Source organism: Chelonus insularis, unplaced genomic scaffold (assembly GCF_013357705.1).
Source record: "Chelonus insularis isolate UGA/USDA-ARS -01 unplaced genomic scaffold, ASM1335770v1 contig_56_pilon, whole genome shotgun sequence".
NCBI classification, from domain to species: domain Eukaryota; kingdom Metazoa; phylum Arthropoda; class Insecta; order Hymenoptera; family Braconidae; genus Chelonus; species Chelonus insularis.
Window position 1 is genome coordinate 164,638 of NW_023276648.1, and position 16,738 is coordinate 181,375.

The 16,738-nt window shown below is 32.6% G+C and overlaps 1 protein-coding gene across 2 annotated transcripts in view; it reads right to left on the bottom strand.

Moving 5' to 3' along the window:
• Nrx-1 (Neurexin 1) overlaps positions 1–16,738 on the bottom strand; it is a 763,150-nt gene that overhangs the window by 35,760 nt on the left and 710,652 nt on the right. For both annotated transcript variants that reach the window (XM_035088915.1, XM_035088914.1), the window contains 3 exons: positions 7,737–7,915; positions 2,623–2,794; positions 189–436 (listed from right to left, as the gene is read on the bottom strand). In XM_035088915.1, the coding sequence (XP_034944806.1) occupies positions 189–436; positions 2,623–2,794; positions 7,737–7,915 (599 nt within the window). The remainder of the gene's footprint in view (positions 1–188; positions 437–2,622; positions 2,795–7,736; positions 7,916–16,738) is intronic.

The following is a 16,738-nucleotide window of genomic DNA, read 5'->3' on the forward strand; positions in this document are numbered from 1 at the left end:
GTGAAGGCTATGTTTGAATTGTGAGAGAATGAAATAGTTTTAAAAATCTGTCTACAGATAGAAAAATAAACGAAACATGATTAATATACGTGAATTTGGATGTCTCATCCAATCAGTGAACATTACTGCGTACTAAAGCTTGTGAGGAATTTTATTTAAAGTGATAGATAAACGTTAATATTACTTACTTGTTGCATTCGCTGCATAGAAATGGTTTTATCTAGTAAACTACCGGGTGTTATAGGTTGAACATCTCCTTTGATAGTAACTACAACTTCATTCTCAGATCCAGCGGCTAATTCCAAGATTCGAGCGCCATTTACAACTAATCCTGATATTACTCCTTGGAATGGTTTTTCTACTCTTGCATTACTTTTATTCCATTTTCCTCCGACTTGAATGATTGATTGACTGTTAAAAATTGTAAGTTGATGACCTAAAATCAAATTGATGAACAAATTTAAACCTGCGACTTCATCGACATGTAATCTAAGGAACAAAATATCAGTCAATTCACTGGATATTCGATTTTCTTCTTGCCAGAAGTAAAATACTTCTAAAAAATGATACTGCTTACTTTGTGCAACTTGAGATACTAATTCTTACATGTTACACTGACAATTCTTACACTTCATGAAAGTATATTAGTTCGGTCGCGGTGGAATTAAAAATAGGGGTACTACCGAATTTAACCTCCCATTTCAAACTGAGGTTATCTTTATGTAAAATTGCACGAGGATTCTAAAAAAACTATTCACAGGCAAAAAAAGTGTACGCGTCATTGAGTTTATTTTTTATGGACGATTTTTTCCTACTAGAATCTGCACATTTTTATTTATAACCTTTCAGTTATGCAGAAATCGACAATACTTTTTTTCACACTTTTCATCGAAATTAATAAAAGGAATACTCAATTTTATTCGACTTCAAAACCTCGCAGACAAATTAATTGATATCAAGTACGACATCTACAAATAAATAGCGACCAAAGTGGACAGGAAAATTCATTCTCTCTCAGATTCAATGATTTTAAGAAGAAACCGTCTCCCTACTCTTGGATTATGACTGCTGCGTTTATTCATGTTCAATCTAGAAAATTTATTTGGATGAATGGATGATTGAACGGAGATCGTTTTCATCATTCGTAACGCACTCAGCTTTTTGTCGCTGGTGACTTACACGTGATTAGCTCAGTGTTAAGTTTTTAAACTTCATATGTCTTCCGAAGTATTTATTTGGCAAACTTTTTGCTGAGGAACTTTTGTTCCTATTTCCGCTCTAGATTACGATCGTGTCAATATTGACGTCGATTTTTTGCACATCTTGTATAATAATTTTTACACTAGAAACGAGATGGGTAAAATTACATTAAACTACGCCAAACTGGTGTCGACGTACTCCGATTCCATCAACTGACGCACGTGTTTGTCACGATGCAACAAGTTTCGAGTGTTGTTGAATGCAAACTTCAGTGTTTGTTTTACTAAAAATGTAAATTCTTATTAGAAAACCAGAGTAGAAAAAATAAGTGGCCGTTTGCGTCGACAAGAGTTTGAAATTTATTGTTTAGATGTTTGTAAGTAGGAATATTGTGTAATATTTTTTAAATATAACACAATTAAATTATCAATGAAAATATACACATTTATTACACTTCTCCCGATATCTAAAAATTGCTACCAGGCAACCATAGTTAAGTAAAATATTGGATTCAGCTCAAATCGACGAAACATCCTGTATCAATAATTAAAATAAGAAAATTATCCATTATTAACAAAAAGAATCGAATTATAATATAACCTTGCTTCGAAAACGGCCGAACTTTTAACTTTACCTGTTACAAATAAAATAAAATAAAGTTCTGTTTAAAAAAAATCCTACGTTAGGTAAAAAACCTCCTTAACGAGTTAAAATACAATTAAAAATTTTTTTCCAACTACAAGTGTAATACCAGGAATTGTTTGCAAAAAAAATAAGTAATATACATTCGTGAAACCTATTCATAGTGTTTGCGTTATCTGCACATATCCGTAATGCTGATGAATTTACATTCTATTAAACATGCAGCTGCAACTTCCTTTCGATATAATTATTCTAATTATGTTTTCCTTGCAAATGAAAGAAAAATGGTTATTACCATTTGGGATTTTTTTTTCAAGAACGTTTTATCAATCTCGACCATTTTACACTTTCTGCCTAGTACCAAATCACAATCACTGAACATCTGATGGAATCAGGCGCATTTTGGAGAAAAGAAGCTTGTATTGAGCATTCAAAAGAATCAAGAAATACATGTTCACTATATGATACTGCAGGTATATGTAATCGTACGCGTATGAGGATTATTTAATACGACATTATCATTGTCTTAAATACATAAAATGATCATAATGATCATAATTATTCTTATAATTTCCTAAAGTGATAAACAAGACCAACAAATAAAAGAGTAACTATTGTATACGAGTTATTGTTTCGTAATTACAAGCACGTTTTGAGTAGAGTAGATTATTTGAATGTTTAGTCTTCTTTATATACATTCTTTCGATTAATTTTATTGAAGATAACACGTAACAAAGAAATTTCAAATACAGAGTACAAGGTTCAAAGTAACTAGCCTACCTGAGGGATGACTTGACTGAAGATCATAATCATCAACTTGTAACGTGCTATTTGCACCGTTCCGTAGAAATCTCATTATGTGGTATTGATTATCATTTACTTTGACTGTAGTTTCGCTAATTGGATGATCCATCGTTCCCACGTTGAAAATAGTAAAAATGTTGCCTTCAGTCTGAAAATTTATAAAACCAGTTTAGAAATTGTGGTTTAATAGATGTAAAGAATAAGCCTATCAAAAATGTGTCCAACGGCTATAAGATATGATCAAACATATGAAACTAAATTTTCGGAAAAATCGGATAATTATTAAACTGATAAACTTATAACAAAATCAATTCATTAGATACGACAAAATTTAGGTACGTAAAAGACCGCGCGATTTATCGAATGATTTTTATACAGAATTTGTTGATCACTGTAGGAGGTGTGATATTCAAGAAATACGTTATTAAACTATTCATGACGTTTTCAATCAATATTCTGTATAAGTTATCTAATAAAAGATATTATGATATGTCACTACTAAATTCTTGGTAGATGACACATATTTTCCGAGGTTACAGGTTAATTTTCTCCATTCGATCTGCCTTTTTTTAACGCAATTACAAGACTTTACATTCATCAAACTCATTATTTTCCAAGCGATCAAGTAAGTGTAAATTTCTGCTGAGAAAAATCAAACTCAGCTAATTTTGATTAAATCAGAGAATGCATCAGAAAATAGGCATTCGCAGAACAAAAAGACTCATGTTCGGAACGCAAATTGCCTAAGAATAAGAACAAATGCTAAAAAATGATCGGATAATTTATAGCATTACTTAAAGTTCTAACAAGGAAACCTCGCGAAGTAGTCGCTGTCGATTGAGCTGCGGTTCCTGATTTTGACACCCTATGAAAGTGATTTTTAATTTTCACATTGTTCTAATCTAATTTTTAAAAACGACTTAGTACGTTAGAAACAACATAAGAGATGATAAAAAATAAATTTATATACATATTTAAAAAACTTGCAAATATACTTTTTTTTTAGTAAAAATAATAAAAAAACTATCACTCAAAAACTATAATTTTTCTATCAATAAGACCAATTTTGATCGAAAGAGCATAAAAAACTGCGCAAAACGTTTTTTCCCTTTTTTCCCAGAGTTGTATCAAAATAACGAAGATGAATTATTTATTCATCGTACGCATTGTATATATGATGATTATTTAAAAAATGTTCAAGACACATTAATTTTCACACCATGCACAACGGATAATTGCAATATTTTTTTTATTCCGGAATTTTGCAGCGAGACTTACAGTTATCGCCAAATGGAAAATCGACTAGATTTTAAAATAAATGTACCGCGGGACAAGAGTTGATTATGACTTAGTGATTGTAATTTAATAATATTATTTTTTAAGGGTAAATTTAAATCATTTTCTCATAATAAGACACTGTATGGAAAATGTCTTACAAAGTTTTTCTATATTCTAAACCCAAAAGCATCTAATTTTTGAATTAGTACAGTAGCCCTTTCAAAAATAACCATTATCTCAATTTCTTTATCCGGTGTTTTGGCAGATGTGTCAGCTTCAGAACAATGTCCAGTTCACGAATCAATGAAAAGTAAACTATTTTATCCAACATTCCGAAAAAATACATCCTTTAACCAGATTTTGAAGTGTTCTAAAAAAAATTGATATATAATCTTCTAGAATATATCATATAATATAATATTTAAATCGAATTGTTTACCAGAAGTAGTTATTTAGATTTCAATATTTCTACGTGTACATTATCTGGTCTAAAAAACAATGCTTCTACCCGTAGACCAAGTTTTCCAGTTGGTTCTTTTAACACAAGAAAAAGGGAAGTAAGGTGTTTTCTACCAGCTGATACCAGCTGGTACTTCTAATTGAAAGTCACTTTGATCAGAATTATATATGTTGTCTAAACCATATGATTGAATTTTCGATTTTACATCGTTAACGAACACTTCTGATGTTTGTTTTAATATTTTACGATCTTCAATCGTTTCTGATGATATGAATTTGTTAATTTTATGAGGAACAGTATAGTGAGCTCTTTTGAATAATAGTATTTACGTTGGAGATGCTTGAAAACAGAGATCAATAGATTGTAAATTTTTTTGGCTGATAATGCTTATTTTTTTTAATCAGAATCATGGACTATCATCACATCATCGATCGCAGTTTTAAAATTTTTCTACGTATATTTGCAAATTTGAGCTATTTTTTCTTCCTATGTTTCACGTTGGTCCAATTGATGTGCTCAGCGTTTTAATTGTCGAGTAGACTGTACTTTTTTAAATTTTTGTTTGACACTATTAATACTTAAATTCTTTTTCTTACAACTTTACCAATACTTAACTGCTCACATTTCATAATCATGACTAAAGCTTTTTTTATCAGTAGTACATACTTCATCAGACACTTTTCGTTCATAAATTGCAGATGCATATTCTTTGTCCTGTACAATGTCTGGTTTCCAATCGTTACACAGTTTTTCAAAATGTCATGAATTCTTCTCCATCATTTCGATATCAGTTTAGTCATTCATTGCATTCAATTATATTTGTTTAACGTGATCCTTCAATTGTATTTCAGCATCATTCAACAAAAATTAAAATAAATACAAGATGCAAAAATATTTATTCACTACAGTATTAAAGATAAATGCAAAAAAAAATTCAATTTAATTAAAAATTTCTTAGATGATTAAAATATGTTAAATTCGTTCAGAATGCTAGCATTGAATAATCCGTATATTACAGTTACAGAAATAATTTTCCTCAAAAAAAGATCATCAGTGACTGTGATAAGAATTATATTATTATTTTACGTATCTCGTAATTTTTTATACTCTTTCAATAAAAATTGGTTCCTGAAAAAAATAATTTTTAGTTTTGAGTTACAGACTTTTTGTTATTTTTAATAAAAAAGAATGTATATCTGCAAGTTTTTTTAATATGTATATAAAGTTATTTTTCATTATTTTTTATGTTGATTTAAACGTTCAAGGTTGTTTTGAAAAATCTCGATTCGAAATATGTGAAGATTAAAAACCATCTTTATAGGGTGTCAACTTTGTGGGTGCTTTCAACCTCTTCGAAACATTATTTTTCCAAAAAAAAAAAATACGAGGTTCATTATTTTCGACGTAGATTGTTACAAAGACACGTCATCTAAATCGATGATGACCACCTCGCATTACTTTTCAGTTCATAAGTGGCGCTCAAAATTGACCTTTTTTTTTCAACAGGTAACATAAAATAAACTTGAAACTATTATTCTGTTCGGCTAGGAAATAAATTGAACGCTGAATTGATTGTACAATGTCTATATTAATTTTGCCAACATGAATTTATAACATCGGGAGCAATGGAATTTTTGAGGTTAACAAACAGTCTTTATTGCTATCAGTTCTTTCGATTAGTTTGGATTAGGTTTAAATTAGGTTTGAATAACCGTAGTGGCGCTAAAAATCGATTTATTGAAAAAAAATTTTTACTAAATTTAACAACAATGATTCTGAATTGATTTTGCGTTTAGATAGATTGAATTTGTTCTGACTTTGAGTCGGCTGAGTGAGAAGTCGGGACTTTGTGGACTGTATTTTTTAGGATGTTTGGATGCTAGAACAGTCGGGACTTTTGAACGGTGTAAATGAGTTACTAAAATCACAGTAATAGAAAAATAACAATAACAGAGTCTTTGAATTGTCTGTACAGTCTTGAGTTCACGGAAATTTCACACAGAGTTCACAGATGAGTTGACTGAATAGTAGAGGATTACAGGAAAGTTGTAAGTTTTCCTGTACTGGTCTCTGTACTAGGAGTAGCCTGATTTTTTTGAGTAGTCTGTTTCATTGTGTTGGCGTCAGCCACACAGACACAAGCGAGTTGTTCGTGTATGGATCTTGTGTGTGTGTCTGTCCATGAGGCCGTGAGGCGTCGAAGCCGACATCATTCGCGCCTTTTGTAAGAAGGTGCTGATGCGGATCAACATGAGCTTCCTGAGGATGTCTTCTAAGAGGTAGACTGCCTGATGAGTTCATAATCATCACTATAGATGATTAACTGGTGAGTTAGTCTATGTCTGAGGAGTTGTCTGGGTTTTCACTAGAGAGTTCGACTGCGTGAGCTCTCTGCTAGTACACACGTACCGAGTTGACTGTTACAACGAGTTGTCTGTAGATCTGCATCGTCCGATGATGCCCAAGAGTCGTCCGAGTACGAGCTACGTACGAATACTCGTAGTAACCGGCGAATACTGACTAATACATACTGTTTTTCCCGAAACCTCTGCGTTCTCGAAGCTTCTAGGCCCTTCGAAAAGGGATATATACGTCTAGGAATTAGTGAGAGTTGTCTAATTGGCGAAAATGAGTTGGCAGGAGAGACCTCGAGTCATCTAATTATTCGGTGGGGAGAAAAATGTTAGGCCGTCGATAGAGTACCTTAGACCAAGTCAGAACAGAATTTTTCTAACAAATGAAAAAATTTTAACAACAAATGCCACGGGACTCTATCTAAGCGCCAAATTTAGCTAGAAAAATGATAGATGAGACAAATTCGATGTGGAAAGACAAAAATTATCAATGATAGTTTGAAAAAAATATAGGAAAAAAACACACGAAGTTAGAAAACATCTCAAAAATCATGCAGGTTTCATAACGATCATTCACAACAAGAATTATTTAAAGTAATCTTTTTCTTAATAGATGTTGATATATGAAGGCAGTAGTAGAGCGGAAATGATTTCATTGGCAAACATTCTAGAATTAATAAGGATAAAACGGCACAGTGAAGAAGATGTGCGGCTATCGTATAGTATAAATAATATACAGATTTTATTAAAAACAAATAGGACCCTAAAGTCATCATTTTTTTATTTTTCAGCATATGCTCAAAAATTTTCAGATATAATTTCTAAATTAAAATTGGCATGATTTATCTGACAAAGTAATTAACGCAATTTAATTCGAATCTTCGCGTTTAATTTGAAACACGATTACAATTATCGATATTTATATTTGAAACTTTCGAGACTTTGTATTGAGCACATATATATATTCTAGAAAACTTATATTAGAGAAATTCACTCACAATTCCGATTTCCAAATAATCGGCGCTTGTTGCTGAATCTATTCGTAGGAGTACCGCATCATTTATACTCGTAATAAATCCCAGAGCGATGCTATCTTTCTTCGATTCTGGTCTTTGAGTGGTTGGAAACGTATATGTTATGAGACCTCTACCAGGTCCGAATTCATAAGCCACTGCTTCTGTAATCAAAAATAAAAATTCAAGGCTAAATTTCGATTATTACTACGTGTGAACACAACCAAAATAAGTAAATTATTTATTAAGTCAATGTGCTGCGAGAGGTTAATCGCAATCTCGCAGTTGGACTTGCTATCGTCCCAGCTCGTGCTCAGTCGAGCTCACCCGATCCGCTCGCCCTATTCCAGCTCTTGTTTCAGCGCTCGGCGAATCCTAGCTCTTCTTCTCCAATCTAGCCAATGACAGTTGCTCTATCATTGTGCTAGGTCTACCGACGCCGGCTACAACGTGTTTGCAGCTATAAACGTTCAAGCGAAGCTCAAGTACACGTGCTCGATTATCGCTCGTTCCTATTTTGCAAATCCTAATCATTTCAAGCTCTTGATAAATTCAATTCTGTTAAAGTAAAGTTCAATTAAGCTCGTAAATTGTTAATAAGTAATTGTTAACTTAATAAATAATTTATTTTTGTAATAAACCTGATAATAAGCTCAAGAAAAGTGTCTATTGAGTGAGTGCACCTCCCCCGACCACATCCTACGGCGTAGCTCGATCGCTATCGATCTTTTAGCTCTAAATAAATGAACTTAATCAATAATTTTCGGTTCTACACAATGTAAAAGATATTCACACTTGGTTATTTTATAAGTTATAACTGACTTCTGAAATAATATACATATTTTACTGGATAAATTTTTGTAACATGTTACGTACAAAAGATATAATTAAGCTTTGGTTCAAAGTTATATTAAATAGCTCCGAATGATTAGTAGAATTATTAAATTCACGTTTTGATGTAACAGTTCATGATGTGATAACTCTTAGATTTCAATTGAGTCCCGTTGAGTCTCCATACTCAATGAGAATATAACACTCAGAGGAACCGTAGATCTCGAGTAACCTTGCCAGCAGTTTTGCCAATAGACATTGCTATGACGGTCAACACTCAACTAACTGTCATTACCCAATGTTAGAAACAATTCACGTGTTCTGTTCTAGTTATTTCTACTGAGACGGTCTGAGTCCGATTGATAATAAAGTGCTTCTTTACGTTTAAGTCATAGAAATAACCTACACTGAATATTTGATGCAAACGTTCAAATAAATTCTCTTTGAAAACCAAATAGAAATGTAAATTTGATAACGTCAATTTTATAGAAGTATTAATATAAATTCCGCAATTAGTCACTTTCGTTAAAACTAAAATTTTTTTATTTACAATGTTGTGCGTTACTTACACACATTTAATGCAACACTTTATAAACATTGCTTCAACGTGTTGACACTAACGAACTTTGACTGTACGTACTACATGTCTAAAAAATTTTGATCTTGTCATGTCAGCTATTCTGTCCTATATTTGTAATACATAAATACAATCCTCCTTGTGTATCCTATGGATTTTGATCCGGCTCGTTGATTGTGATAAAAAACTGGACAGTGAGTGAGAGAGAGCGAGAGAGAGAGAGAGACATATCGATCTGTCTCTCTCACAGCAGTATCGTACCCAAGAGCTGTTCAATATTTTTACCGTTTCTAATTTCATTAACCATAAATGGCCAACAACTTTTTACCTGTTACAGCTAACGGTATGCAGATCTGATTTTTTTAATGTAAAATTGTAGCTACTACAACTGTTCATTGAAAAATTTCGTTGTATGTATCATTTTCTTCGAAAAAATAAGAACGAGTATGAAGAAATGCATTAAAAAACGTTCGAAGGGTGATTTCAACTCCTGCCGGGTGTCAGATTGTACTTTTTTAAGGGGACCTAATTCTAAATTCCCTAAAAAATTTCATCTATCCTAAGATTACGTGAATTAAAACCTGATATAAGTAAACTAGAACAGACAAAAAGACACAAAAATTTATATAGTAGTACAGATAGATAAGCAATATACTACTGACTCACATATCACAGGACGTCTGAACTTATACGTTTGATTTACTTACAATTCCACATAACAAGACTTTCCTGAACCTCAACACCCACTGAGAACGGATATTGACTAGGTCCTACTTAATAATTTTTTCACTAATCATGAATAATATATTTATCAATACTATTTAACACCCACCTGTCGTTATCGTAAAAATGGCAAATAATCATTGGTAGAGTATTGATTGTCATAGTAACTGTTGCTGCAGTAACTATTACTAGACTATTACTTTAACTTTTTATTTATAAAAAAAAAAAAGAAAATCGTGACAAATTCAATATTTCTCCAAAAAATTTTAGATGAGTTAGCATGAGAAGGAGAAAATTATGAAAATGATTGTTTTCATGAATAACTTGAAAATACGTCTCACCATAAGTTAAACTGTCAAGCAATAGTAATACTTAACATTTTGTACATACTAGAGCTATAATATAAATGTAAATTTTCTAAGTAACACAAATAAATCAAAATTATAACACATTTTTGTTATTTCTCATGCATTTACGAAAACAAATTAAAACTGTGTTCTTCAGAGCTAAAATGTGTTTTTCACGTTTCACTATAAAAATTCTTTAACAAAACATAAATAATGTTTGAAAGCATTAACTACTTACTATGCACCATAATTGTATTCAACACTACTCCATCAGTTTACCAAATTGGTTTTAATTTCTTTCGGATAGAAAAAAGCCTTATAGTAATAGTGAACGAATTGATATTGATAAGACAATTCGAGGCAAAATACATAATTTCTGTCAATTTTAATCATATCATGCTGCATAGTTACATTTTACTGCTCTCTATTCGTGGGTTGTAAGTATGTAGATCCAAGAACAAGATATTTAAAATTTTTCAACATGATTTGAATGTAAGTGTGATAACTTAATTATTTTTCCTTTGGCTACGTAATCAGATAATAACTTGATCTCTAACAAGTATTACGACATGATAATTTTGAAGTTATTTCGAACATCAACCTAAAATTAAACATTTTGTGCATATTTTACGTCGAGAAGCTCAATTTATATAAAATTTTAGTAGGCTATACGTTTTTTTGTGCTGAACAAGAATGCATATTTAGGGCACGGAAAATGTAATTCCAATCTTTCAAAAAAAAAAAGTTTAATAGCTCGAATTTTTTACATGGTCCTTCGAGCCGGATGAGTAAATAATTATCACCTTATTACTATTTCAGTTGCGATTTAGAGTTAGTGTAATACTATCTTACTCCTGTCTGAACTTGTGACAGTTAGTGACACTCCAGTGACTATATCAGTGCATCTTGTGAGTTCATGTGCTATTAGTGAACTTGTTGACCTGTCTAGTTAGTTCTGTAATTTTATAAATTCAGCAGCATCATGTCTGAGACAAAGACAACTGAGAAGCAACCAGGCGCTAAACCTGAGTCGTCTAGCACTCCGCCCACTTAGTTATTGTCTATTGCAGTGCCTTCAGCCTCTGCTCAGCACTCACCTGGTGACGTCACATCACCAGCCAACTTCTCAACTCCTCTACAAGACATTTTATCTCACGGAGGACAACCTTCTGTGCGTACTCAACAACCAACAACACTCAGCCGCGCAAAACGGCGTTCACGATCTACATCTCCTCTCGTCATTCCCAGCGACCTGCAGAACAAACTCAACACTCAACTGGGCATGTTAGAGCTTATCGATAATTTCTGTTCTTCTATGCGTCAGATAGGAGCCACGATGTCGCTTGCAGACCTAGAAATATTTAAGTCTCGCGTTAAAGAGACTCACAAAGAGTTTGTTGAGGCTCATGAATATTTGGCGCACACGCGGCCTTCTGCAACACATCGTCACGATTATTGGACATCGAATCTCCACTCATTCGCTGATGCGCAGCTGCATATAGCTCGCATCAAAACCACACTCAAGGAAGTTGCAGGTCGCAAGGAGGCAGCACCACTCAACTAGTCACTTCAGCTTTTCCTCACTTATCAAGCTTGCCAAAACTTCCATCGCGAACGTTCAAGCGCGACTTTGCATCATGGATTCAATTTGAAGAATCTTTCACCTCGAGAGTTATCAAGGATCAACTCATTGATGGAGTAACCATGTTTGCATATCTCCTGCACTACACAGAAGGTGATCTCCACGAACTCATTAACACTCTTCCTCGAACCGAGCAAGGGTTTACTGCAGCTTGGAGTGAGTTGAACTCCAATAAGCGCAGGCTGATCTTCGCGCAACTGGATCTCTTCTTCCCCACACGTTTTGAGCATCTGTCACGCCTTCTAATGATGGTGAGAAATGCAGTCAAATGCAACTAATGGACCAATCTACTGAGAACTAGAATTGTATATTGGTGTACTATGTGCCTAGGAAACTAGACAACGACGCAAAAGAACAGCAATCAAGAGGTCATCCAAGGGCGAGTCACGTCGAACAAGCCCAGCCTTTTCAGCAGACTCCGAAGGTGTTTGTGTGTGACTATTGCAACCAAGGGCACTTTCCGGCTGAGTAGAATGACTTCCACCTCGTTCCATCTGCAGAGCAAATCAAGTTAGTGAATACCAAACGTCTGTGCATTAATTGCTTCGGCAGGCATAACACTCACTCCTGCAGAAGCAAGTGTTCTCGTCGTACATGCAACCAACGGCATCACTCACGTCTCCACGACGAAATCACCCAAAGGGTGCAATCTCACACTACGCCTTTAAGCTCAAACTCCCGCTAGGAACTCGCAGCAGTCTTCAACACTCTACACTTAGCACTCAACACTCTATTAACACAGTCATCTACAGCTTTAGACACGCTACTGACTGAAAAGAAGCTTGCGACGGATAGATTGAACAGTGGTATGACCTTAGCACATGGTACTTCGGTTCCAGGAGGGTTGAGGTCGTTGAGACTCGAATTCAATTCTTCAGTATAAGCAACAGCACTCGTCAACGTCTCAACTGAGCTGACCAATCACAGAGTCAGGACATTAATAGACCCTGGGTCAAAAGTCACACTCATCTCGTGAATCTCATAGACTCATCTTGAACAATTTTTTCTTAAATTTTTTACGCCGTCGCCTTCATGGTATTAAGCACGAAAAACTAAATTTAAATCTAACAATTTTTAAATTAAGTCTAAACCGAGACTTTCTAGGTGTACCCTTACATGACTGATTCAAATCGATTATTAATTAATTTTCCGTCTTGATCCACAACTCGTATCTGTAGATAATGTTTTTTCCTCACGGTAACTGGAAGATAAATGACTTATTAGTGATTCGATAATTTTATATCCTGGTGGGACCGACGGAAAAAATGCATGAATTGTATGAGCAAATTGATTACTTATGTATGTACTACTTGTACTATTACACTCTACACACATTGCATTAATACTCAATTTTGATGTTGGTTTTTCTGATTTATATACTTCTTCTGCTTTATAAATTTTTCATTTGAAACCTAAAGATTCAACTATAGAATCTTCAGATGTGAAGTCAATAGCTGATTTTTCGCCATATAATTTAGTGACAAGTGTACATTCTTTCATCTCCTAGATTATAACAAATTCATATTGTTATAAACAATGCGTGATTGTTAAGGGTCATATTTGGTTGTAAACAATAATGTCTACACTACAAATCCAAGTGTTTTAAGTTGAAACATTTAAAATGTTTGAATCATCGTAAGATGTTTTGATATACAGTTAAAACAAATATTCTTCAGTTTGAATGTTTTATACGCAAAAGCTACAAAACTCTTTAAGCGCTTTAATGAATTAAAACATTTTTCACGTTTTAAATAATCGATTTAAAATTAAAATTACAAGAAACGTGGTATATATATATATATTATTTGAAAAAATAAGATTGTCCTGTTATTTTTAATTGTATTTAAAAATTTCAAATATTACAACAATTCAAATATGTGTCTGTAATTCACATCTTTCGTGGTTAATTAATAAAACATACTTTTCATTCCGAACATTGAAGCTGGAAATCGGATGTGAAAATATTAAATTATTCAGTTTTATCGCAATTCTTTCATTATTTATTGTTTTTATAATGTTGTAAGCATTCAATGTCGGCTTATAACAAACTGTTTCTAACAATATTGCAATAAGAAAAATATTACCATTCAGAATACATACGTCACAAATCTCACCGAAAACTGGCAAAAAATTTTCATCACACTCTAATAAAATAATAGATTGATTTTGATATGCGGTATCATGTATAATAATTTTAGGGGATCGCATCACTTGACATACATTTCTTTCTAATTCACCAACATACTCATAAAGTAAATTGGCATAAGATAAATTTTGTAATCTAACTGTAGGACCTGGAGTAATTTCATTTCCTTTGATTAAAAAGATCTTTGATGAATACTTCGGGTAAGAATTAAGATGAGAGCAAAGACGTACTTGATGACGATAAGATAGTGTATAGGGCATATTTTTGAAATTCCGAACAACTGGAACCAGAGACATGAAATATGCGTGAGCTGACTCAAATCTGAAGCACCATTGTTGTTGTGCAGGTCCAAATAATTTTATATAACGTGGAACATGAATTAGAAAATGAAATTTTAGAACAAAATGATCAGGATATAATAAAATTGATTGCGACAAAAATAATTCAATGCTTTGACTCAATAAATTTACAGAGTCAGCACTGATTTCGTAGGAAAGACACAAATTCATGATTTGAAGTAGTAAAATATAATGTTCAAGTCGTTTTCTAAGCCCTTCTCTTTCACAAAAGTATACCCATTCATCGATTAAAAATGGCAGCGTGTGTGCTAATGCAAACATTTGTAGTGCACTTTGGCGTAAAGGCTTGTCTATGGCCAATTCATCTTTATGAATGATAGCTGATTTACTTGATTCTAAATGTCCATAATTAAAAGTTGATATATTATTATTAATATTATTGAGTAAACAAAGTTTTTCGTTCATGATGATATGACATAAGAATAATCGACATGTGATTTCTGTAACACCTTCAATTAATACGTGCATACAATCTTGGGGTAAACCAGCTGTTATGTCAAAATGAGGTATATTCATTAATGAACTTCTTCGATTAATTCCATAAGTTTTCTTCCAAAAATCCCTTGCCCCTTCACTTAAATTGGGTTCGTTTATTGCATTTAAATGATCCTCATGATTATCTAGGTTTCTTAAAATAAAATCTTCTTCAGTGAAAAATCTTTTAAGGTCTTCGTATGCAACCATGCAAGAGCGACAAGGACGTGTTGCTGAAACAGACTCTTTAAATCCACCTATCAATGCTGATGCAGGTGTATCTCCGGCAAAAAATAAGAGAGACCCTTTATAATTTTTTACAGTATTATTTATGACGATATCAATCCCTATCGTCTGTAATTTAACTATGTCATCAACAAAAAATTGTAAAATTTTTCGTAGATTATCTGGATTCTTTATATGTTTTGTTTTTACAATAGCCAGTAATTGAATGGCATTCTTTAATAATCTAAGTTCTGGTCTGATATTAGCAAGTACCCAATAAAACATAGACAGTTTTTGAGATTTGGCACTACTACCTGATACGTTAGCTATTCCTAAATCGTCATAATATAATATTATAGCCAAAGAATTTGGATTCTGTCTAAAAAACTCATTTTCTCGATAGTAACTACCATCCAAAACAGTTCGATAAGTGCCATTAATGTATTGTAAAGGATTATCTACATTAGCTCTGATCTCATCATTCATCAATAAATTTTTTAAATTCTCCAAAAAAGGAACTACATATGCATTATTATCAGCTTTACATATTTTCATTGTTGTCTCCCCTCTTGGTCCTTCTTTTTTCCTCCAAACAAAGTTTGTGGATAATTTTTTTTCTCGAGGCAAGACCAAATCTATTTCTTCTACAAGAAATTTTTCCAAATCATCTTCAGTTGTTAGGTGAGAAAAAATCATTGAAGAAGGGTACTTTTCAATAAAAATGTCTTCAATGCACTGCACTGTCAACATTTGAGTTTGAGAATCTGCTGCTTCTCTCATCTCTTTCTGGAAATAGTATGTATAATATTTCATTAGATACAGATACTTAATAAAAATATAAATATTAATAAATGATTTACCAATTAACATAAGATCTATCAAACAATTTGTGAAATAAAAAGTTGTTAAAAGGAAGAATTATCTAAATAAAAAACAATGCATCTCAAGTCACGTAGAATAGTCGTAGTAAGAATTAATGATTACATACAGACTAATTTTTATCTATCAACTTACCATAATTAAAGAAAAATAAATGTCCAACAAATGAGTGACTCCATCGATAACCTTATTCATCGCATTTTGCGAAACTTTACAGTTTTCACGTATATTGATAAAAAATTTTGCAGCATGCCATTGAAGTGACTCTATTGAATGATTAAACCCTGAAACTCGAATGTGATTTTGATTAAAATAGACTACTTATTTTATATTAATATAATTCAAAAATATTATTACTTGCAAATTGTTAATTAAATATAAGAACAATAATATAATTGTGAACTCACTTAGAGGTTCATCTTCGTTTAGTGATGCATCATGAATTTCTTCTTCTGTCTCAATGTCATTTGTATTTTCTATGTTATCAGCCGTTATATTTCCCTCTGCTCTTAAAATCGTTGAATGTTTGCGGTAAAGATGATTGTTGAACGATTTCCAATTTTGGTATGTAGCCCCACATCCATGTTGAGTACATTTTACCATAAAACTTGGATCAAATCGATGATACCGTACAATATGTTTAATTACATTCAACTTTGACACACTAGTGAAAGAACACATTGAGCATTTTTTATTAATTTCTGTACTCATTTTTATATATTTATATTGAGCACACAATAATGTTATGAAAGTATAATCTTCATATTTTATGAAACCTTTCTAT